Raw genomic sequence first — 25,295 nt, forward strand, 5'->3', positions numbered from 1 at the left:
GAATTGTCAGTAGATGTATTCTGGATAGCTACAGGTATTCTACAGCTTTACAGTATGAGACATAAGTAATGCAGCACTGGAAAAAAAATGTATCCAGATGAGTTTAAAAGCAGATTTAGAAATAGTTTGGTAGTATGACCTAAGAGAAGCATCAGCTTGCTGAGTAACAAGAAGAATGGAGTTGTGAACCCTTCAATAGAGGGGAGAGATGGACTCCTAAAATGCAGATGAACTAAAATTTATCTTTGATCACAAAGATTTTGGGAGGCTGTTCAGTTAAGATAGTTAAGATCGCTTTTCACAGATCAATTTTCTGTTTCTTGCAGGTTATACAGAGAATATTTTATACAGTAAATAGGTCCTGGTCTGGGAAAATAACATGTAACGAGCTCAGGAAAAGCAACTTTTTGCAGGTACAGAACATGTAATGTTTTGTAAGATAGGTGTTTTTACAAGTTTAAAAACTGCTTTGACTAAATGTTTAAGGGAGTAACATAAGTAGCATTTCTACCTTTTCCAAAAACTGGTGAAGGCTAAATTCCATTAATTCTCATATACTGGAATATGTTTCACTTTGTGTCATCTTTTATTTAGAGTTGTATATATACATAGTTAATTATCATTATCAACATAATTATCAGAAGTCTGGCTGATTTCCTCTTACTTCTCTGCATACATTGCATTTCCACCTTGTATATTAAATGTTTGCTGTCATACTATGTGGTGCTTACTGTCTCTGACAATAAAGTAGTTTCACTGGAAGACTTTTAGACAACACTTATATTAACTTGGTTATGAAAACTCAGATCCCAACAGCTATTTTACAAATTCTTTAATGTGTTCTGTTTATCCTTCTGTTAATAGAATGTGGCATTGTTAGAAGAGGAAGCTGATATTAACCAGCTGACAGACTACTTCTCATATGAACATTTCTACGTAATCTATTGCAAATTTTGGGAGCTGGATACAGATCATGACCTCTTTATTGATCGTAAGGATTTAGCTCGGCACAATGATCATGGTATGACAAATGAAGCACCTCTGTGGGCTAAATGAACTGCAAAATTAAACTGAGGAAGCAGTTAATTGCCAAGGCCAATGTTCATGAATCTGTTAGAATAGTTGATTCTGACTCAGGGGAATAAAAGAGTCATCTGTGACACTGCTTTGTGTCTAATGATAACAAATTTGAAGAAAATTCTGGATTTGAACCCTGATCTTGGCAAAGAAGTAGAAGAAGAAAAGCACTTATAAATATTTAGGCTTGATTTAAAACATGATATAAGTCTTGGTATATTATAAGTGGCTTCATTTGAAGGTTTTGGGTTGTTATCTTTGGAAACGATCCATTTTACTGATATCATTCAAGTAGCATAGCTTTTATGGAAAAGAATATGGAAAGAGTAGAAAAGTAAGACAAATATTTGGATACTTTGTTTATCAGAAGTTTTTGTTGACTCAACTACAGTATATTTTAAGTTGTTTTAATGCCATTTAGTTGCTTTGTTTTCTGCATTCATAAGCTGCAATGATACTGAGATTCTACAATCTTGCATGCTTGTACCTAGTTTAGATATTCTTGCAGCTTGTATCAAACTTATTTTCCAGATGCTTTGTGTCCATTGTCATCTTAAAATTATTTCTTTCAGGACTGGGAAGTTTACTTAAACACAAAGTGACTATGGGATATTATCCCTGACCAAAAAGAATAAACAGAATTCTCGTTGCTTCTGAAAGTTTGCCTACTGAAGTCTGACACGTTAGGACGCTGTGGAAAGAAGGCTTTTGTTTGAGTGGTTGCTCTACTGAGCTAGTACACAGCAGGAAATAAGCAGAAATGAAATCAGGCCACAGTCAGTTTAGATCTGCACATTTTTGCATTCTTTAAACTACAGAATATTGGACTAAGTTCTAAGGCCTGCTGCCTGATGAGAACTAACCTAAATATGAACCTAAAATGGATAAAATTACCTGTTTTTACACATAGGTCTTAAACTTCTATTTGTTGTATGTCAAAATTAGGTAATTTCAATTCATCAGTCCTCTTCCTTTCTTACTGTGGTTGGCCTAAAATTAGGCTATATCAAACACTTCTATGCATAGTAATAAAAAACATTAAAGTTTGTAGGTATTGAGAAGAATGAACTACTTTCTCAGTATTTTAAAAGTGGAGACATGGAAGGAAGCAGCACGTGGTATTTCTGAAACAAACTGGCTATCCTACAGTTCTGGGAATAACTGTTAAGTAGAATCTACTGTTCCAATTAACGTAGTATGGTATAACATCATCAAATGCCTTATATACATTAACTGTTTTAATGGTTAACCACTGGGCTGATTATCAGTATTCCTGCAATGTCTTAAAAATTTTTTTGTTATCAGATAGAATAATCATAAGTAATTCTGCTTCTGTGAGAATAGTATCTTGTGTGGCTTTGAATATCATTCACAAATTCTTCAGGATATATCATCCTGAATACAACGTTCTGCTGCAATATCCTTTACAGAAAGCAGTATTCATTTAAGACATCTCTAACATCCCTGAAGCGATCTCACAATAAATCATGGATCAGAACCATATTGGAAGTAGACCCAAGTCAGAACCAGTTAGGTATGCTCATCATGTATTAACCTGCCAATTCTACTTTGTTTTTTTGCCAAAAGCTAAGTCACGTAGTCTGGAATGTCACTTGAAAACATGATTTACTGGTAAATGCTTTCTTAGTAATCTGCCAATTTTGTTGTGTTTATTACATTACTATTGTTGTATCGAGCCTGAATTCAAAGGTGGTTGGTTCTAGCATTGTTTTGGAGACTGTCTGTTAAATGATCCTCTCCAGTGGGACTCAAAAGAATTGGAGAGCTACACTTGATCTTTCTCACAGATGTGTATGTATAAGAGGTTTCCAATAAACTCTTCAACTAGACAGTATAAAACAAAGATCACTTGGATAAAATATGACGTCAGTTATGTACCTTTCTTTCACAGCAATATCAAATAGGATGATAGAGAGGATCTTCTCAGGAGCAGTAACAAGGTAATTACATTGTATGCTGATTTATATCGACATTTCCTTGTTAAATTGAGCATGGCATTTTCAGAATAGATGACTTCCCCTAGAATTTCTATTCCAGTGAATTTCAGGGCTTAATATTGTAGTTCAAATACCACAATATTCTTGGAATCTTTGGCTCCAAGATCTTTACTCGTCTTTCATTACCTGTATTAACACTAGCCATTGAATATTGTACAGCTCAGCAGGGATGGAAATGAGAAAGGAAGGATGTTTTCTATCCATCAAACCTGAAGAATTCTCAAAGGGAATTGCACTTTTCAGTAGTGCTTGTAAAATGAATGCTTATTGCATAAATAAATTGGGAAAAATACCTCTAATTGGGGTACTTTGTGCTTTTGACACACATCCTTTATGTGCTACTTAAACTGACTTTGTCTTGAGTAGATGTGATATTTCACTCGGTTTTGAAACATTTTGCTAGCATTCATGCTATATCTGCAGCTAGAAAGTGACTGATAACTTTTGTCATGCCATTTCTGTTTGAAATGACACTTGGCACACACATGTTTAGAGTTTACTTCTTTCTATGCAAGTGATTTGGGCAAGAAAACACACACCATATTTTTGTAAATACTGTGAGGATAAGAGTAAAAAGGGAATTTTGTGAATGAATATTCCTGGGAAAAGCTACCTATCTCTACAAAGTTTGACATCACTTCAGAAAGTATTTGAATGCTATGTTCCATGGTATAGGAGTAGAAACAGACAATTAATTTCTTGTCACATACATTTACTTCCTGAATATCTTCACTTTATTCTTATTTTCATATTTCCATCCTAGCACTTCTACTGAATAGATACTCTAAAAAGCACATGTGCTTGTATAAATTAAAATAACTTGTCTGTTTGTAACTAAGGAACTGTCTTGCTGTCCAAGAAGTAAATCTGTAGGTTCCTCTGCACAGTACTAGCCACTTGTTACCCTTCTCTTTAAATACCCAATGTAGTAGAAGCAGAACACAGCACATGAAGCTAGCTCTCTTACCCTCAATGATCAAAGCAGTCTCCAACAAGCCACCTCTCAAACACTGTCTTTTAGCAAAATATATTAAGAGTTAATAGCAATGAGGAAAGTAATCCTTAATTTTTTTAGCAGAACTTAAGCATTTTTTTAAAAAAATCTATCTTTTCTTTTTCCCCTGCATTGGCCTTCAAGAGGTAGAAAAGCACAAAAAGATGGAAAAATTAGCTACGCTGATTTTGTCTGGTTTTTGATATCTGAAGAGGACAAAAAGACTCCGACGAGGTAAGACTTGACTTGTTTTAACAGAACTAAAAATTGGCTTTACTGGCTTTCTGATCCTTGAATGGGAACCACTGACGCTCAGTTAGAACTCTGGCAGAAGCTAAACTCTGAAAACATGAATGGAAAACTGGCTGCAATTCACTGCATGGTTCTTATTTCTCAGTTGCTTCTAGTGTTACCACTGTAAAGGCCTATTTTAATGAACTATTAAGAGGCTATTAAATGTTACTGTTCCATATGTTGAGTGTAGCCTACTAATGGACAGTCATAGATAGAGGAGAATGTAGTTTCATGATGCTGGAGATTCTTGGGAACTACACAGCTAGCAATTAGCTGTAGGATATTTAAAAGAAACTTACTGCTTGAAGTATTATTGGCTGCTTCAATATGAAAAGAGATCTTGGATCTTGATGGCACAATTTCATTTCTTCATTGATGCCCTTGAGTTCTCATATAACGCCACATACGTATTTTATCTCCTCCATCATTCCCTCACAAGTGTTTTCAAATACAAACAATGTTATATGGCATGGAGAACACCAGAAACTCTTATCACAATGGATGTTTCTTGTTTAATGACTTCCTATGGCATTATGGAATGTAGGCATAAGTCCAGTTTTGCGTCTGTAAGCAATGCAGCCTTTAAAACAGGCAACATAAATTCTTAGCTTCTTAATAAGCTTGTATAAACTGGGTTTTTTTTTTTTTACTATTAATTACTGAATTTCAGCATTGAATACTGGTTTCGCTGCATGGATCTTGATGGGGATGGTGCTTTGTCTATGTATGAACTGGAGTATTTTTATGAAGAACAATGTCAAAAATTAGATAACATGGCCATAGAACCTTTGCCATTTGAGGACTGTTTGTGCCAGATGCTGGATCTTGTGAAGCCACAAAATGAAGGTAATGAAATCTTTTTCCATTATGTAATTTCTGCTCCTATGGATTAGGAGCTAGTGTTCCACTTAAAACATTCTGTTGGCTAAACTGAGAATATGCAGTTGTGTGGTCTCTCTAAAGCCTGTTAGAGCTTATTAATTGAATGATTGTCTGAGGAGAGGCAGGTATTCATTTTCATGCTAAAAGATAATATGCTGTTTTAAAATTCCTCTATGGCATTTATTTTGGGCTTATAGCCATTTTTAGTCTCAAATGAAATCCTGTCACTGTCTGGTTAAGGTGATGCTCTCAAGAGAAGCTCTTGAATGTTTTGTTTCTCTTATTGCCTACCTGTTCTTAGATCCCTACAGAGGGAACAGTGTCTAAGTGGTGCTTGTCTCTAGATCAGTAATGAAATGACTTTAAGAGCCTAAAATTCTACAAAGAAATTCATACCAATATGATAAAAATAGCTGGATTTTAAACTCTCCTTAGTTTTTGGCCATTTTCCATATTTTGAAGTTGATTAAACTGTCATAGACCTGCTGCTTTCTACCCTCCTTTATTTGACATGTGTAATCTTTAGCTGGTGAAATTTGAGTTTACAGGTTATGTCTTAATATGTTTATATCCTTATAATGCTTCATGATGCTCACTTTGTATTTGCTGTTCTGTCCAAAATATTTTGAATGTCTTCTGAACATGTTACTGTGAAGTCGAAGAGCAGTATTCTGCATGTTCGCTGCCTCTATCTCTGCGCTGTTTTGACACTTGTCTCACCTGTTTAATAAAACTGTTGTAACTGTCATGTGAGGGCTTCAGGGATTTCTTGAACTCAACACAACTGAAGTCAAACTATCTAAATGTGATACCTGAATACTTACATATAGTTAGCACTGATAATCCTTATTATGGCTATACTTTTTTTAATGTCAGCTTTGATGTGTAAAGGGACTTGGCATACAATCTATTTGCTGTTATTGTACAGACTCTGCATTGCAATAAATTTAGATCTGTCGTATTTGCTTTTAGTATTTGATAGGAGTATTATCTGATACTTGATAGTACTTGATATTCTGCATGCTAAGGAAATTGAAACAGCTCAAATTTGATTTTATAGAACAGAAGCTTCACGTTCTTATCTAAAACTGAGTTAATATGGATTGTGAGGTGAAAACCCACTGCTAGAAGCAGATTAAAAAATGAAGAAGGAATATAAAGTATGTTTAGACTGGAAGCTCATTCCTAGATCTTATGAATGAAGTTCCTAGACAAAGCTTCCAATGCATAATGCATTGGTGGGGGGATTTACAATGAAGTGAATTAAGCTCTCAGTAAAATTTGTTACATGATTCCTTATGATAGCCTTCTGAATTTAGGAACACTATACTCTTGAAAGGCAGACATTTTCAGTAATGTTGCTGTTCTGCATTTGGAATGAAAGATGTGTACTGATGTGATACTGATGTGTATCTCTTTTGTATCATGAAGAGGATAAAAGGAGGCTGTGAAACAACCAAGCAAATTTTGGGGTGGAACAATGAAGATGAAAGCAAATTCTGAAAGATTAATAAGGTTTTTCATAAAAACTGTGTGACGTGGATAAGGTGGATTAAGGAAAAATCCTTCATAGTTTTTCTAACACAAACTAGTAGCACCAAATGAAATTTCAACTTGTAGATTTTAAACAAAAAAAGGTACTTGCACGTAGCTAAACTGTGATGCACTCTGCTACAGGATGCTCTGTGTACCACAGACAAATTCTTGAATTTGTAGAAACCTAAATTCAGTTATCTCAGTTCTGTTCTCTTTTTAACCGTCTCTTGAGAGACAGTGTAGGAGTCTGCATGAGCCTTATGTCTTTAAGCTTCCATTGCAGTCCACAGAAACTGGAGAGCATATCAACTAACCAAATGTATGTGCCTAAATAGGGAGATTTATATTATTTAGACTCAAATCATTTGCTTGGTTTTGGGAGGCTCCTGCCACTTGAGATGGCCTGATACATCAGACATCTGTGTGGATTTCTCAGGTGTAACACAGGTGCCATTCATGTTGTTCTGTAGCATCAGCTCTAAGCTGGGTGCTTCAGATGGCACTAGGCACTTACTTGTGTGGCAACGATTTCCCAGTGGGATTCAGATTCAAAGACCTCTCATGTCCTTGAGTTATACGTTCTTATAGGCTGGATAGTATGTTGAAGAAATACTGTTTTAAGTTTAGCTGTTCTTACGCTCTTCTGTAACATCTATAGTTAACCTCTCTCTGACAATAGAAGACTGGTTGTATCTAAGATGAATTTATAGAGTTGTAAGGACTGACGCCTGTCTTTCTCTTAATGTGTGGTATTTTTCAGTCATTCTACCAGGTTACGTTTCTGAGCAATCTGACAAATAGTTGTAATGCTTAACAAATCCATTGCTTTGAATCTTTAAAGTATCACTTAAAAAAGAAATTCGAACTTTTAGAATTCTGAAGCAGTGAAGATTGAGCATGCTGGACAAGTGCAAGGAAACTAGTCTTTATGAAAGTGTCATTTGTATAACACACACACACACACACATATGTACGTACGTATGAACTAAAAGCCACATTTTGAGGGGCCCATAAAAATTACTTCACAGGTTGAAGGAGCTCAGTGAAATGAATTACCCTCACTTGTCATGCAAAATAGTTTATGTAAAAAGAGCAGAGGAATCCCTCTCATACATGTATCAGTGGGGCCACTGTCAGAGAAGATTCTTCCCTGCTACCCAAACACTACTTGGGATAGAATGACTAGCTTGTTGAGGGGGCTTGCATCCCTTGAGGATACCTGGACAGTTAGCTTAAATGACTTTTAATAGCTACGTAAGGTAGACTGCATCTCATTTCAACATGTTGAAGGACAGTAGGAGGGCAGCTAAAGCAAGTAACAAATCTGAAATATTTTAAAAAGTTTTTTCCACTTTGAAGGACTCTTCTGTAGGTATTTAATTTATTCATTTTTTTTCCTATTGCACTGAGCCCTAGTGCCAAAGGTTCTTGAGTAAATTGTTGACTTGACTTTTGAATAACATTTATCTTTTGGAGGAAGGATAAATATCTTAATCTTCTTTACAGGAAAAATTACTCTGCATGATTTAAAGAAGTGTAAGTTGACAAATGTGTTTTTTGATACTTTTTTCAACATTGAAAAATATCTCGACCATGAACAGAAGGATCAATTTTCTGTGTTGCGGGTGAGTATGAAGCTTTAAAAATTTTTCTAGCTACATGCTTAATGCCCAATACACTTTTGTATAACTTGCAGTGTGTTTATTTAGGATGGTGAAGGTGAAAGCCAAGAGATCTCTGACTGGGAGAAGTATGCTGCTGAAGAGTACGATATCTTGGTAGCAGAAGAGGCAGCAAGTGACCAGTGGAATGATGGGTAAGAATGTAGCAGGAGAGTTGGTCTGAGTCCTCTCTGCTGATGTAGAGCCTCACCATCAGTGTCATCCTTAATGTTATTTTTTGTAGAACTTTGTCTTGTTTCGTCACATGCCAGGAAGGAAAAAGTTTGCTTATACCTAGAACAAAAATATTCCTTGACAATTTATGATCGCATCGTTTTTGACAAAGACTAGGTCCTACTTCAAATTTTGGGAGGAAAAAAGATTTTAAACAGTTTCAAACCAAACAAAATATGATATTTAAATCTGGAACTTGTTTTTAAGTGAACTAAGAGCCTGTTTTGAGAAACAAGTCTTCTGAACTCATCTGGAAAGCAACATTGCAGAAAGGACCTGGGGGTGTTGGTGTACAAGTTGGACATGAGCCAGCAGCATGCCCTTATTGACAGTGGTTGTCAATGGTATTTTGGGCTGCATTTAGGAAGAGCATTGCCAGGAGGTTGAGGGAGATAATCCTTCCCTGATACTCCACAGTGATGAGGCCACACCTGGATTGCTCAGTCCAGGTCTGGGCTGCTTAGTACAAAAGAGTCATGTACATACTGCAACAAGTCCAGCAAATAGCTACTAAGATGATTAAGGGACTGGAGTATCTCTCACATGAGGAGAGGATGAGAGACTGGGACCATTTAGCCTGGAGAAGAGAGAGCTGAGGGGGATCTTATTGATGTGTGATAAATATCTGAAGGGAAGGTAAGAAAAAAGATGGAGCCAGAGCTTTCTCAGTGGTGCTCAGTGACAGGATGAGACACAGTGGGCACAAACTGAAACTCTGGGAGTATCACCTGAATATAAGAAAAAAAACTTTGCTGTGGGGGTGACTGAGCACTGGACCAGGTTGCCCAGAGAGGCTGTGGAGTCTCCTTCTCTGGAGATACTCAAAACCTTGCTGAACAGGGTGTCCTGGACAGCCTGCTCTAGATGAGCCTATTTGGACAGAGAGGCTGGATCTCCAAAAGTCCTTTTCAACTTTAACTATTCTGTGATTCCTTGCAGTTCTATAAGAATAAATAAATGTTACTGTTTCTAAATCATTCCTTTATTTTTTGCTGCCTAGCTTCCAGAACCTCTTGCAGTCTTACTGTAGTTGGTATCAGGTTTTCAAATCTTGTTTCCAGTTGGCAGCAGTGAAGTTCATGTCAAGCTTTCAAAGTCTTGGATTTGCTATTTGTCATTTTTGTTATTAAAAATAAGCAAAAGTACAAATTTAATTTGTTTTTGGCTTGAAGTTGATGGACCTGTCTAGCAAAAACATGCCTGCATTTCCTGCATCAGATGAACATTAACATTTTTTCAAGCCAGGCAACAGTATTTTAACATGCTTATGACTCTTGCCCAATCATTTGGAGAAGTACTGTCTATAGATATTCACGATTACTCTAAAACCTGAGTTTGATCTGAAAAGGGAGCTTCTTTTCTAATGCTGAAGCTGAAAGAAATGCAAGACCACTAAAAGTAGTTTGCTTGCTGCTACTGGAATAGAACAGTTTCACAAACAAGTGTATTAACAAATGACTGTTTTAGGTTACTGCATTGTACAAAAACTTGTTTTGATTCTGTGACTTTACTTAGTGGCTTGTTTTACCTTGTCTTAACAGAAGTGATTGTTTGACAATCCAGCACAAAGTTGATTTAATTAACTGTAGTATTTTTTTTCCTAGCATTCCTATCAAATCAGTTAACTTGAAACCTAGGAATAGTATGCAGAATTCTAGAAATAAGCTGATTTCTTTAGCTTTGCATGAGCCATAAAATTGCAAAGAAAGAAAGGACCTTTATAGAGCTGTTGTAGCTGTATGTTTAGATTTTTGTAAAACATCTCTGCTGGTAAATAGGAGTAGTCTAATACGTTCTAATACGGTGAGAAGCAGCTCAAATAAAAGTGCCTGGATGTGTGTTACTTGGAGAGTGTTTATAAAATTTCCTTGATTTGAACATCTTGAAAAGGAGTAAAAGTTATAGTCAGTCCATGAGGACACCAGAGCTTTGGAAGAGAATAGGATTTTCATTTTGGCCCAGTACAGTTTGAATAAGAATCCTTTAAGTTATAGGATAGATGGAATCTACAAAGAGCATCTGCAGTGTTCTCATGCTGTCGCTTTTCTTGACTGAAAAAGTTCCTGTCATCTCTCTGTAACACACCTTTTGCATTTGTCATGTAGTGATATAGAAGAGAAAATCTGTCAAAAAGATGGAATTAATAGTATCATTAATCCTTTAGTGAAGAACACTACAGGAAACGAAGTTTGGGGCCTATATCTGACAGGACATATTTCAGTGTCTAAACAAGCTTGTTCTTTGCTTTGTCTTGAGGAGACAAAATGCCCAAGTGCTAAGATGAGATTCAGTAGCATTTGGGAAGATGTGTGTGACCCTAAGTCAACCTAGTCCACAAAATGGTCAGTTTAACGTGACATCCTAAATCTCTGCTGAGACTAGGGTTTGTTCAAGTTAATTGATGAATGAAAAAAGTTATGGGTCATCTCCACCTAAATATGGATTTGCTGAAGCAAATCTTTTTAAATATCAGCCTTCACTGGCATGAGTTAGTTAAACATTACATTTCATTACCTATCATTATCTATCCATTTATTTTAATGGTCACCAGCTGGTTAACAGTATTTCTCATTAAACAACTGACTCTTGCTTTCTAGCATCTGCTTAAATATACAGGTGGTTACTATCACTTCCTTGTGCTCATGGCCATTTGAATAATTCATTATTTTCTGCTTTGCATCTGCTTAAGGTATATTCTGTTCTCCCTAATTCAACTTAATTCAAACTTCTTTGAAAATGTGAAGGATTTCTGTCAAATATTTACATCTTGCATTTGACCTTTCAAACTTAAGAATAGCTCACTAAAGCACAATGTGCCTTGAATCCTTTCAGTATGGCTCTATATATCTCAAGTAAGTCTTACATGATAAGGGAGTCACTAGCTTTTGTTTGTATGAAAATGGTGCAGAAACTGAGTGCTGCATTTGGTTATGTGTTTCTTTAACCTACGCTAAATATAAAATATTGAAAACTGTTCTTCCTATAGAGTATCTCCTTAGGGTTGTAATCCTTAGGTACTTCCTATCATATCTAAGTTTTGGGGTTTTTTTGTTGTCCATTTCTAGCTATGAAGCAGACCTGAATCCTGTAGACCATCAGAAGGCCAATGTTCTAAAGTGTCAAATGGAAAAAAGACCATTTTTTGAAATGCCTTCCCATCTGGCTGATGTAGACTTGGATGAATATGACTATGAAGAGGACTTTGAGTAGTGATTATAGTCAACACTTGCAGAAGAAAAGGGAAAGTCTGCAGCAGGTCTGCTAAACACCTATATGTTTCAATGGGTTGTTTCCAGGAAGTCAGCCAAGTTTTCTGCTGAAAATATTTAATCACTAGACTACCTTTTAAAGAAAGTAAGTGCATTTGTATGGAATGATGAAACTTTTTGTATTTATTCAATAGTCTATAGTTTGTAAAAAAAAAAAAATAAAATAAAAATAAATAAATAAAAATAAGTAAAATAAATAAATAAAAATAAATAAATAAAGTATTTATTTATAGATGTTGCATAATTTCTTGGAAGAATAACAATATTTGACTGTAGAGAAATGTACTGTTTTTAAGAGATGACTGCATAACTCTAAGTTGATGTGTGGTGCACTGACCATCTTCATCCCAAATGTAAATAGATGTCCCTGCCCTGGTATGGGAAACAAGGAGACGATTTATACATGACCTGCAATGCTTATGCTTGTGACAGTTTCTAGGGGTGTGTTTTGCCTTGACAAGGAAGAGAGATTACTGTGAGTGCATGACTCGGCTCTTATTTACGAACACCGTTTCATTTGACAAGCTGAGTGTATTAGTGCACATGAAAAACTAATGGCTGAAAAAAGTTGCTCCTCTTTTCTGTGTAGTCCTTGTTTGCCCTACTTTTAACTTTGCTTGCTCTTTTAAACTTAAGTCTTTTCATTGATGTTCATTATAAAAAGATTATTTAATAATGAAGTCTGTTTTAGTGTTCATACTTGATCCAAAATGAGTGTTTTAATTCATGTAGAAGGAACCAATTTTTTTTTAAGTAAGTCCTTTGTATAAATGTTACTTGATCAGTGATGTGCACTAACTTGTTGTGGGCATTCAGCGCTTTTGTCTGTCCCCTGCCTTCAGTTGTTTGCTATTGACACATTCCATGGATATTCAAACAGTGTCACAGCAGCTTGAAATTGTTGCCTCACTTTACTGTTAAACAGATTTTGTTGAAAAATGTATAAAAAGATGTAAGTTATTTTTGGTTGCAGTGTAGATCTCAAATGTTTAAAAATCATGTTTGTATTTTCAAATAAAGATTTTCATACATGTAACTTACTGATTCTAATTTCTATGGTATGTACTACATACAATTAATTTCTTGCTATTAAAGATCGGTTTAAAATAATATGGGTTCATATTGCATGCGGTCTGGTTAGGTAATTGCATCAAGCTGCATACTCAGAAAAATCAAGCTCTAGCAGGTTTTTCTTCTAAAAGCCAGTGTTTCTAAACAGCTGGAAGTGGTACAGAAAAACATCACAAGATTTTACATAAAAAAACTTACCTTTTTTCATGAATGTAGTGAAATTAATCACTAACATGTGTTAGTAAATTTTAGCAAGGAAAACTCAAGTTAGAATAGGATTATAAGAAGTTTATTAAAAAAAAAAAGAAGCAGACACCTTTCCCTCCTCCTTGTCCTTTAAATTATGTATGTATGTATGTATGTGGCATACAGGACACTTATTTTGAACTCTGTTCTCTGAGGTACCAGGCAGAAGGATGACTTAAGTTGCTCTCTAGGATATGATCTTAAATTTCTTCCAATGTTCAAGTGGTTGTAGTCTGCTGCTTTTCCTCTACCTAAAGCCCTTCATCTGGAAATCAGCTTAAAATCAGTTGTAAATGGAAATACACAGCAAAGGAATCTCTCATCACACAATGACACCTCTATTAAACACAGAGGTAAGGTACAAGGTAGAGTTTCTTTACAGAACCAATAAGCAGTGTTGCTGCTTTGTATTTTATGAATAGCCTGTTAAATCCTGCTCTCAATTATACTTTGATAGCCCTGTCCCTTTTTCCTAAACGACTTGCACAGGTTTAATAAAGTAAAATACAGTGTTACTGTGGAAATGACTTTTCTTCCAATACATTAAGTAGAAAGACGAGTGCACTTTCCCCTAGAAGGGTAATTTATATCCTTATTACTTATGTTACAAGACTAACTTAAGCAGTAGCTTAAATCATCTGTATGGTTGCTGTGGTCAGAGGTATAACAGCTGTATTCTATCTATCTGCCACGTAAGTGTGTGTTTAGACTAGATCCACACTTGTGGATGATGGCAGCACCACAGTGCTGAACGCTAATTTTTGAATGCCTACCCACTGTGTATTTCTAGGGACACGGGTCAGGTAGGGGAGTACACAGTGAGTCACAGGGGATCAAAAAACAAACTGATCTGAGTAAGAATCTGTATTATTTACTAGTGAATAAAAATACTGAAGACTAGAGCAGCCTTAACTTTCACCTGAGATTTAAGAATCTAGAACATACTGTACTTTCTTCTATTACACTTTCCCTCTGAGTTGGCGCGAGGGCTAAGGAAGGAAGCTCCAGCCTGCTAACTCCCTCCCTCCCTCATTCCTTGCACTAGCTTTCTAAATACTTTAAACAGTTCAACAGTTTCATTATTGCCCCTTCAGGATACCTGATAGCTTGTTACCTGGGGACAATCGTGGCTTTCAGCTCTCAAGAACATGAATGTGAATTCTCTGTATATTTAATAAAAGGGGCAAACTAGAAGATCATTATCACTACTGCTGTTTTTTCTTCAGACTCTGTAGGAATATCACTTGCACTGTCCAGCACTAATAGACAGCAGTGGTTATGTATGTGGTTTATTTTGTACAGTTACAATCCAAAACAGAATAAAAAAATAAAACTGATGCTAGAATTAATGCAGCATACAATTCTAGTTAGCAGTAACAAAGGGTCAGCAGTCAGTAAAAGCAGCCAGAATCTGACCAGCCTACTGACTCTCTCTCTCTCGCTTTTTTTTTTTTTTTTTTTTTTTTTTTTTTTTTACAATCTATTTACATAATATTTTCAAGCTTTGTTTTCCAATGCATTATCACTTTGTGAAGGATTTCTGCCAGAGAAAAATACCTAGCTGGTCTTTTCTTTTTTTCATTTTTTTTAACTACAAGTCACAATGCAAGTTTCCCTGGAGTATACCCTGATTCCCAGTATAGAACTACAACTCTATAAGCATCAAGGATCAGAAATATTTTAAGATTTGATCCAGCTTTTCCATTTAACAAGCAGGAAACAGTACAGCTGAGTCAATTCACATCACCCAGCAAGTGATGTGGTCACCCAGTGGTCACATCTAGGCAAGGCCCTTTCCTTCCCCATGACCAGGTACAAAGAAGTACATATGCACCTTGGTTATCTCAAATGGCAAAGAGTGCATCCAGCAGAACAGTGGCCCAGGTCTGATAGGAGCAAGTCTCTCTCATCTAGTTTACAGACTCTTTGAGCTAGGATTTCTGAACTACCCTGCTTCCAGTTCTTAGTTCAGGCCTTTTTCCAAGACAGTACAGAGCACTAGGATGACACAGTTTAGTTAGTAATATGTCCAGAACTTCCACAACCTTGGAAGCACACCACCAGTCAAACCAATGAACAGCAATGTGGAGAAGTCAACCACAGTGCTAATAACTAGTTCTGGGTGGGTGCCCACACAGGGCAATTTGACTTAATATCTATCTGCTACTTGCTGGCTAGGCTTTAGATACCAAAAGAGAACTGTCTCACTCCCTTGGTTGATGCTGTCACAACCAAGTTTTCAGTTAAACAGTTTCCAGAAAGAAGCGATACCACGTTCTTAACTTCCATTTCTCCTGTCGCCTTCTTCTCAGCTGTCCTATACCAGAAGAAAAGAAGAATATTCAAGTCAGTCATACTGTCAAGAAAACATCAGACAGGTGCACACAGGGAATTAGAATAAAGGTGTGGCCTCTCTCCACTTAGCAACCTGGCCACAGCTGGCCACTGGAAAGCACTATGCTTAGCTTCCACAACAGGAAAGAGGCATCTCTATACCACAAGCAGCCCAGAAAAGACAGTGTACATACTGTTCATACAGTTAGTGGATTTTAGTGCATTTCTTGCATGGCTTCTATCTTGGTCCACTGATTTAATTACTTTTATTATCTTCTATTGACTGTTGCAATCACATTGTCCAAACAAACCAGTATCTACATTTTAACAGGCATATGACTAGAATAAAAGGTAGGGAAAGTCTACCTTTTCTTCTTCTTTTTTCTTTTTAAGGACTAAGTACGGTCCTTTTAAAGGACCACTCAAGTATGACAAGAGATCATTTGCTCAACTTTACAGGAACACCTCATTTAAGAACTCAAGAAACAGAAAATGTCCTCTAATGTGGCTATAGATCTCAGATAACCAGGAGACACTAGAAATCAAGGGGCCGCCTGAATCTAACTGGGTGACACAGCACTCTGAACTTCCTGTTAGAGGAAGGAAGGGGAATAATAGCTGGTGGACATGGCCACATTTTTCCTGTTTCAATATAATCACTGCTTCAAGACTCAAGATTTACAAAGCCTATTTGTGACCTCGTACTTCCCTGTCCCAAAGGGCTAGAAGACCTTTCCTGCTGCAAGTATTCATTCCTGAGCTGAGACCCAGGCAGACAGCTGCAGCTTTGGCTACACTAACATCTGATCCTCAAGGCAACCAATGCCCAAAAGGTAGACCCCAGGCTATGCCAGCTGCCTGCTCTAAACTGCCTGCCTCCAAGCCCACAACCATCACACACTTCCCTTCAAATCTCCAGCTAGTTTGGAGAGGCAAGTTCATCTCCCAGACAGGTTCTCATGGAAAAGGACAAGAAACAAGGGACGCTTCACAGAGATCCCTGGGCTGACCACTGGTCGGTCTTTCCATCTAAAGAGCACAATGTAAACACCATCTCTGCAGTTGACAGTCTCTACAGGCCATGCAGCAATACCATCTCTGCAATGTGTCAGTAATAATAGCCATTTGCTTTAACTGCTTCATAATTAAGGAGTTTCACAGTATGGGAAAAGGAAACTGGATCCTCCTCATAATGGATTTCAGTGTGCCTTAGATGCTACAGTAAGAATTATAGGAGAAACACAGATAAACAACTTGAACAAGGAGACCTCAGCCAGGGCTGGAAAGAGGGGAAATGAAAATCCCTTTTCTCGGGTTGAATGGGGTGGCAAATGAGCATGCTAGCTAAATGGGTTTTAATGTGGTTCTGAACTCACATTCACCCACCTCAAGTACAGCTGTCCAGAGAGCTGGAAAACCCAAGCCTAAATTACCATTACCTGGTCCGCACCAACCACATCAATATCAACATCTTCACTTGTGTCTTCTGCTTGATCCTTTACTGAGACATCTTCTGTCTTGATCTCATCTTGGCTGAAACAAAAAGCCAAGTCTTGAGAAGCTGTTCACAACAGAGGTTCTACACCGTACAACTTTGTTTAAGGCACAGCACTTCACACATTAAGATCTGTTTTTGAGATACCCACCGAAGGGTAACCCAAAGTTTCTGGCCCAGTATTTCCCAAACACAGAAGAGCTTTTGCTTTGAGCAATTTCTATTAAAGTTCAGAAACAAAACATCCGTCTAAACAGAGGCTGGATCTGCAACTACCTACATGTTTAATTATTTTTTTTCTTATTTCATTCATATTTAACACACCCTTATGAACAGGGGTCCCACGACCTGGAAAAATGTGCATCTTTCTGGGATTTGTTTCATCTTTTAACTATCAACATAGGAAAACAGCATGTAACACTGAAGTGTGTATGAACATAAATGAGTGTACTATGGAAAAAGATTTCCCAGTTGAGCACTCCAAGTGTGTTAAAAGCTCTAGAGTGCAGACTCACTATTTCTGCAACACAGCCAGTTCTGCAGGTTTTCACTCATGTGCATGCACACACTGCACACAGATATTTACTGGTACTTCCTAAAAGTCACCAGTCACACAATAGTTAGTAGCAGATCTGCAGAGACAAAAATCCTTTCATTCTCAGATAGGGAAGCAGAAAGCACTCGTCTTCAAGCTGCAGCAAACAGCCAGGGAGTAACTGAAATCACAGGCCTCTGATCAGGACCGGAGACAAGAGAAGTGGTGTAGGAAGTTATCTTTCTTGTCTTTTTCTCCCCCGACTTGATATTACTCCGGGGAACAACAGAAGTCATGGGACAGCGGGCAACAATCAGGCTGAAGCAGCAAATGTAGATATTGGTCTGAGGAAACCAAAACCACAACCTGTCCTTGGGACACAGCTTTTAAGACAGACAACAGGCACACAGAGTCTGACCCACTGCACAGGGAAGTGTTATATAAAACAGTAGCAGAGGAAGGTGGAGAGATCCCAACTATCAATACCAGGACAATGAAGGAGCTTGTAAAGCATAACACTCTCACCTGTATCTTCTCTGCAATCCTGGTGGACAAAGGAATGGCAAATGTTCCTGCAAGTGCATCTCTCGAGATTTCAGCTTCTTTCTGCTTTTCCCTGCTGCAGAGGCAAGCTGGGAAGCATGCTGGAAGTCTGAATTTTTCCTTGCTGCTCCAGTGTGGCTGGTTTCAGGCAAAGACCCTGGAAGAGACAGTAAACAGACCCTGTTCTTCAGCCTAACCCTCAGACATCATGAGATGGCCATTTCCAACAGCAGCATTCCATAATATGGGGAAGCAATGGAGGCCAAGCTCAAAGAGAGACTTGGAACAAAGCATTCATTTGTTGAAGGACCCAGCTAAAAGTCACACAAGAGAAAATCAAATTAATTTACCCACTGCTCACTTGTACAATTTAGATTTATGATACTGTTCCCAGTCCATGTTATCAGCACTGCTGAGTCTACATAAACTTCAAGAAAGGAGTGCCTTTGGGATACAAAGGAACAAGCTGTTTGAAGGCAGGTCACTGAAAAGAAAAACACTGAGAAGGAATGAGAGAGAACTCTGGAAAAAAAATACCCTTTCCTTCCCAAGCTGTATGTGTCCATAACACATAGCATTTTTACTGGCAACTGTTTTCATCGTGGCTTTACTACATTTAACTAATCCTTACATACTGGTGGGGCAAATACTTCATTACAGATTGGAAAGCCATGAGAGCTGCTAAAACCTGGATTTAGCCCAAATGACTGTAACCCCTGAAGTTAAGAGCACAGTCCATAGGTCCTTAGAGATTCAATGGAGAAAAAGACTCCAGAGGATAATTCAGCCCAGGTGTCTGAATAGTCTTCTGGAAATACCTCTCCTCTCTTGATTATCTATAAGAGCCTAGAGCAACAATGCTCGTAACTTAACAAGTGGAAGTAATGAAGCCAGCCCCAAAGGCAGAGACAAACGCCAGAGCGCAGAGATGAATACAAGATAACCTGAATATGCAGGGTTGAAAGACCAACCTTCCTCCTAGCAAGTTTGAAAAGGCCTTTAACAACAACAAGGCTGAAGGCAAAAACCAGAATTCAAATTGGAAAGTCTGCAGCATCCAAACTGTGGTACTGCTAATGCAAAGCATGAAGAAGTGTGTTTCTGCTGGGACACGGCAAACCCAGCCAATCCGGAACAGCAAAGTTTTCATACCATTAGACAATTTCCTTTTAAAAGAAGATGTCTTAGATGTGCCCACGGGGGACCACTCTCCTAAACTGCTGAGGACAGAGCTCTCCTCATCTTCATTTGCCAATAAAGAGTTCCTGTACCAAACCAAAGGCTGCCATTCGTCTCCTCTGCAAGACAGTGGTTCTGCTACATACCTCTGTAAGTAAGTGTACCTGGAGAAAACCAAAAGCAAGCATAAGAAAACTCAGTATCTTTTCCCTCAATATCTGGGGAAGGTATTCCTAGAAAGGCATTTTTCTTTAAGTCTACAAAGAACTCAGGCAGAACTGTCTATCAAGAAAAGGAAAGGGCATCCCACTTCCTGGAAATCAAAGTCAACGTAAATGCCTTCAAAGCTAAGAGACTGCCTGAACTTTAGCATTAGAAACAACACTTGATTCCTAGGAACTACAGAGCCACATCAGCCTCTAAAAAGAATTCCTTATGCAGGGAAAGTCACTGCCAATTGCTCTTGCCAGGAAGCAATGCCTGGAACACAGCAGTACTCGGAGAGGATGCACCCCTTTTCCTGGTGGCCTTTTTCTGCCTCATTGATTGCAATGCAAAGGAGAACATAAGTGAGTGATACTCCTTGTGATGCAGTAGTATAGTCAGTCAGGAAATGGGAGATTTGGGCCAGGAAGTGCCTGTTTTATCCAAATTTTAAAAATGAACACTTTTTTTATACTGCCATAACAACCCCAATCCAATTCTCCCAGGTTCATAATAAAATTTCAAGTGTCTGCAAAAAGCAGTTAGCAGCTCTGCAGATATAACAACAGAGGGGATGTAGGAAATATTGGTTCAAATCCCTTCTCTGTCAGATTCAAACCAGAAACTTGACACTGGGCCTCCCTAAATTCTAGGTGAATTATTTAATCATCAAGCTATCACCTTTTCTGGAGCAAGGAGGTCTCCTTCAGACATTCGTTTTGGAAAATAAAGATATTTCTGACAAAAGTTGTGCTCACCCGCTTCTATTCCACAACTAATAAGAAATGAAAAGCAGTCTGACTCAGGATTGGAAACTGGCTATTCACTAAATTTCAGCTACAGCTCATCACTTTAAAATTAAGTCCAGTGTTATTAAAACAAACCCCCCGTTAGCAAATACTAGAAGTGACAGTTTTAACACCAGCCTGTACAGTGTATTATTCTTTCTTCAATTAGGAGTGTGGCCTGGAAAATATCAGACATTTCAGTCGCTTTGTAAAACAAGAAAACTAGTGCTGGGAGGCGGTTAGGGTAAGCTTTGACTCTGAAACAATTAGAGTCATGAAACCCTGGGGGCCCCAGGGATCAAGAAGCCTTGGTAATGGAATTTGCTGGTTTCAAACAAGCATGTATTGTAACTACTGTTTTAAGGTCTAATCCAACTGCTATCAATGTCAACGGAAAGACTCCTACTGATTCAGGAATCAGGCCCTTCATGCTGCTTGCTATTCAATAACTCGTTTCTTGTGCGTATTTTGTGGCACAGACCAATTGACAAGTCAGATATTTTATTGCTATAATCTGAGCAATTACAGGAAGAGGAGGTTAAAATCTATATACTCAGACAGTGTTGAAATATACTGCTTTCTAACAAATGCCCATATTCTGTATCTCATCTGTTATAGGTATATTCACATATGCTAATATACAGACCTGGACATCAATCCTATGATTAATAATAAAAATGAAAATAACCAGATGTTTATTTCCAAAAGTTCATGTTGACTTAAAACATTCCATCCAGTAATTTATGATGCAGCTAAACCTAAATATTTCTACGAGGAAATATAATCTCCAGCCCCTGCAAGGCATTTTAAGCCTCCCAGAACAGAAACTCTAGAAACATACTCTGAATATAGTTGTGGATAAAACTGCAATTTCCCCCCTTATGAATTTTATTGTTTTACATTTGTTTCCCACAGCCACAGGTTGGTCCAAGGCAGTAGAAATTAAAGGAGCATTCCCTTCTAAGTTTTGTATTTCTCACAAAAGTTTTCAATGAATAAACCTGCCTGAATGTATATAATACTGCTTTCCTGGAATACACCCATAGGTCAGGAGAAAAATCATCAGGATATAGCCTTAAACCTGCCCACATCAATGATGAAATATTTCCCTCTTGCTTAATTAAAAATACTCCCTGGAAGTAAATGAGATTTTGAAGATTTTTAAGGATAGATTAACAGAGGAGTACTTATTGCAGAAATGTCACATTGATGATAACAGCAGTTTAAAATCCAGGCCACAAGGGCCAAGTTGCACAGAAATTGTACAAAACCAGTTCTAGTGGTGTATGCCAAAGATTCTGTCTGAGAAAAATGCAAGAACAGACACGGAACTTACCACTACCTATAGATAAACCACTTTAGACTCCCAGGTTTCTAGTCGGTCTATGTCAAATATTTCTTTTCTATATTTTGCATTTTTGGTTTTAATTCATTTTTTGATATACAGTCTGCACAGCTGACAATCAGTAATGCACTTTATTTGCTATAAAAAGTAACAGGAAATTATACATTTTACTGCTCTTGACCTTTGCTATTTAAAACCTGGTTGATGATACCCATGGAAGCTAACCTCCAATTTAAGTTAAAAGTGACACAAGGAAGAAACAAGTTGCATGGGGCTCCTGTGTTTGGGTTTGTTGTTTTTTTCTTCTCACTGTTGGCTTCTTATACAAAGTGGAACCTTTCCTCTCAGGTACTAGAGTACTTTGCTTAGAAATTCAAAAAGAGAAACATGTCTTAACGTTTCATCTTACATTCCCAAGTCTTCAAATATGCTCTCAGGAAAAGGGAATACCTGCTATATACTTTGAAATAATTTTCACAGTGCCTATAAATTTCTATTTATCTCAAGACCGAAGTGCAAAAATCCAAAAGCAGTAGCACTGACCAGGGAAGTAATGTAAAAGGTCAAGTATAAGGGAGGGTATTATTTCTTTCCTAAAAATGAGCTGAGGCAGGTGAAGAAGGCAATAACAGACATAATCATCCATCTCTTTGTTAAGGATGCATAATGTCCAATGATGCCAGAATAAAGATACTATTCTTGTATTATTAAATTTAAATATTTAAACCACTGTAAAACACAGAGGCTTTGAAATAGACCAGGCCCCATTTTCCTGTAAACAGCAAATTCTTAAATATCCCTATTATGAATAGTGACATGTATATCTTTCTATTCCAAGCATATTACACGGAACTTGCCATTAAATGGAAAAGAGATCAAACAAGTGACCCTCCAGCCAACAGCTGATTGATTTTAAAAGTTCTCTGAAAAATCATTGAGTAATTTTTCCAATATTGCATAGCAAGCATCCTATTTACAGGGATACACAGAACACAAATTGTGTATGGTAGTCCACAAGAACTTAACTTACACTAGCTTTTTGTCAGGCTTTAGCAGCTTGTTGGAAAATTCACTGATGATTAACAGAAAGCTTAATTTAGGAGGCAGGCATTTTCCATCCATTCCAGTAGCTCCTTGAAAGGCAAATTCAATTCCTTCCCTATAGGGAGGGAAAAAAAAATAAGAGAACAAAGTAACATAATAAACAACTAAGAAAATCGATGTCTAAGGTCAAAGTGACATTATGTGGCACTTACTTGTGTATCATGGCTACAGATTCTCTACATTTCACCTGGTCCCAGCCAAATGTTAGTGAAAAACGACGAGCAAGTTCTTTCATATTTGTGAAGGAAGCAGAGGACAAGTCCATACCACTGCTGTTGTCATGGCTTTCTACATGTGTCTGAAACAGCTGCAACAAAAGGCACAAATAACAGTTTATAAACCTAAAGGAAAGTATCATGAGGACATACAGAGACACAAAGCAAGCAACAGATTGTTTGCACAGACAAAAGAACCAGTAACTCACGTACTTCAGAAGTACACATCACTGGAACACACATGAGGAAACTAACACAAGGACACTGCTGTGCTTAACAGACAGACAGAAATTTTAAAAAATGTGTATACACAGAGACTCAGTCCTTGAAGGTGATGACCCCTCTGACCCCGTCTCCTGTTGGGACCCCTGTATCAAGCCCAAGGACCAAAATTTGCCTGGGAGATTTTTCAGAAAATCAGAACACAGCTACAGAGCAGCAAGTCTGGCCACAGTGTGGTCCAATTGCTGTGAGTGAGACAGGGTCAACAGAGGATCTCAAGCCCAACTGCTATCATTTTTTTCCCCCCTTAAACAGAACATGGAGGTAGCTTGTTCCCTGCAACTTGCAAACTCTCAAGGTCAAACAAAGGCCAAACAGTGCCTGTTGTCCATGTGATACATAAACACAAAGTCCTGACTATGTCAGCAGAATACATGTAGCCAAATGCTGCTTACCATCATCTGTGCTCAGATTTCAGGGGTTGGTTCACAGATTTAAGCCCCCGGTGATGCGTGTGAAATGAGCAAAGCTCATGTATCAGTACCCCCTGGGAGGAGCCTGTTCTGTGGTTTACAGAGCAACTCCAAGCTAGAAGCAGCACTGGTCAGGAGCAGAGCTGGCAAAAGCAGCTGCTAAAATAGCTGACTGGTCTCACCAGTCAGCAGCTGCAAGCCCATGCAAGTTAGACCCTTCAGAAGAGCTGCGCCCCTCTTTCTTCCACAAAAAATACTCTGAAATAACAGGGGCTTCGGTCCAGCTGGGCACAGATACATTTGTGGTTTCTCAAATCTAGTAGGAATTAAGGATGGTTAGTAAAACACAGAAGAATAATATTAACCTCTGTTTAACCCAGACACCGCTACCACATCCCAAGAAATACTCTTTAATCTCAAAGTTTACACCAATCCTAAAACTATGCCTCTGATGATTTAAAAGAAAAAAAAATGTGGAAAAAATTTATTTTAAAACAGAGGTAATGATCTGAAAGGAGTTCTAATTATAAAATGCTAGAATAATAGAATAGAATAATAGAATGCATAACAAATAAAATCAAGGAATTTCTTCCATTATGTTTTTTAATGAGTTTGAATGATTATGGCAAAGTAGGTAAAAGACTCTAATACCAATATAGCTGTCGTAAGAGCTCCTAATCTCCTGCTTCAATCATAATCTTACCTGCTGCAGACAGAGAATCAGTGTCTTGGCACTCTGAATTTTGTTATTATGCCTCGTCCTGCTTAGTGTTTCTCTAATTATATCTCCAAAATCATTGTAGGTCTATTAATAGCACAAAAACAAATGCAAATTATCATTCCCCTTCTGCAGTGCTGGGAATATGCAGAACATTCAGGTTACAAAAAAAGTTCATAAAACACAATCTCTGGCAAAACTAAGTTAGACTTTTTATATTATTTTATACATAAAAGAATAGTATGCTCCTTTATGAGCAATGTAAGGTTTAAAGTTACACTGAAATTACTAAATATTTATTATGACAAAAAAAATCAAGTGTCTTCAGTAAAGGAATACAGAGGTTTTTGTATTTGGCCTATCACTTGCCTGGAGTCCCATAATATGAAGATCAAGATCCACATCAAGTATTTCCAATGTCCTGTTAGTTGGCACAAGATAACTGCCCACCTGGTGCAGTACTCAGCCCTCCAGACACATACGTCAGAGAGGCTGAAGTTCTACCAATTGACTAGGCATGGGGACAACGAGAAATCTAGGCCTTCTGAGTACGGACTGTGTAAGCTGTATGAAATGAGTTGATCATTTTGATGTAAGAATTTAAAGAACTGTCCCACCAATAAGCTGCATTTCTGCAATGGCCTCTTCCAAGAAGCCAAGGGGCAGATGTTCAGACAGAATATATCCTCCCCTCAACTTGCAGTTCCCTTGTCTGCAGTAAGGAATCTTTGCAGAGCAGTAAGGAGAGATTTGTGCCATTCCTGCTTGATTTTACAGATTTTTTATGATTGAAAGGATTACGATTCATAAGACTATTAACCCTACACCTTTTATAAATACTAGAGTCACTTTTGATGA

General features: G+C 37.7%; 2 protein-coding genes across 6 annotated transcripts in view; one reads left to right on the forward strand and one right to left on the reverse strand.

Annotated features, from left to right (window-relative positions):
* PPP2R3B (protein phosphatase 2 regulatory subunit B''beta) overlaps positions 1-13,000 on the forward strand; it is a 52,976-nt gene extending 39,976 nt beyond the window's left edge. The window contains exons 7-14 of one of the 2 annotated variants that reach the window (XM_062574870.1): positions 327-413; positions 865-1,021; positions 2,990-3,038; positions 4,234-4,323; positions 5,054-5,229; positions 8,308-8,426; positions 8,511-8,617; positions 11,762-13,000. In XM_062574870.1, the coding sequence (XP_062430854.1) occupies positions 327-413; positions 865-1,021; positions 2,990-3,038; positions 4,234-4,323; positions 5,054-5,229; positions 8,308-8,426; positions 8,511-8,617; positions 11,762-11,906 (930 nt within the window). In that variant the 3' untranslated portion in view covers positions 11,907-13,000. The remainder of the gene's footprint in view (positions 1-326; positions 414-864; positions 1,022-2,989; positions 3,039-4,233; positions 4,324-5,053; positions 5,230-8,307; positions 8,427-8,510; positions 8,618-11,761) is intronic. The other variant, XM_062574878.1, reaches the window with a different exon arrangement.
* A 1,555-nt stretch (positions 13,001-14,555) lies between these two features.
* The window catches only part of LOC134154856 (cohesin subunit SA-2-like), a 60,750-nt gene continuing 50,010 nt past the window's right edge, over positions 14,556-25,295 (reverse strand). For 3 of the 4 annotated variants that reach the window (XM_062601501.1, XM_062601498.1, XM_062601512.1), the window contains 7 exons: positions 24,423-24,524; positions 22,962-23,116; positions 22,736-22,864; positions 19,342-19,532; positions 18,172-18,346; positions 17,056-17,149; positions 14,556-15,599 (listed from right to left, as the gene is read on the reverse strand). In XM_062601501.1, coding sequence (XP_062457485.1) covers positions 15,591-15,599; positions 17,056-17,149; positions 18,172-18,346; positions 19,342-19,532; positions 22,736-22,864; positions 22,962-23,116; positions 24,423-24,524 — 855 coding nt within the window. In that variant the 3' untranslated portion in view covers positions 14,556-15,590. Of the gene's footprint in view, positions 15,600-17,055; positions 17,150-18,171; positions 18,347-19,341; positions 19,533-22,735; positions 22,865-22,961; positions 23,117-24,422; positions 24,525-25,295 lie in introns of those variants that run through there. The other variant, XM_062601507.1, reaches the window with a different exon arrangement.

This window comes from Rhea pennata, chromosome 1, assembly GCF_028389875.1.
Source record: "Rhea pennata isolate bPtePen1 chromosome 1, bPtePen1.pri, whole genome shotgun sequence".
In the NCBI taxonomy this organism is placed as follows: domain Eukaryota; kingdom Metazoa; phylum Chordata; class Aves; order Rheiformes; family Rheidae; genus Rhea; species Rhea pennata.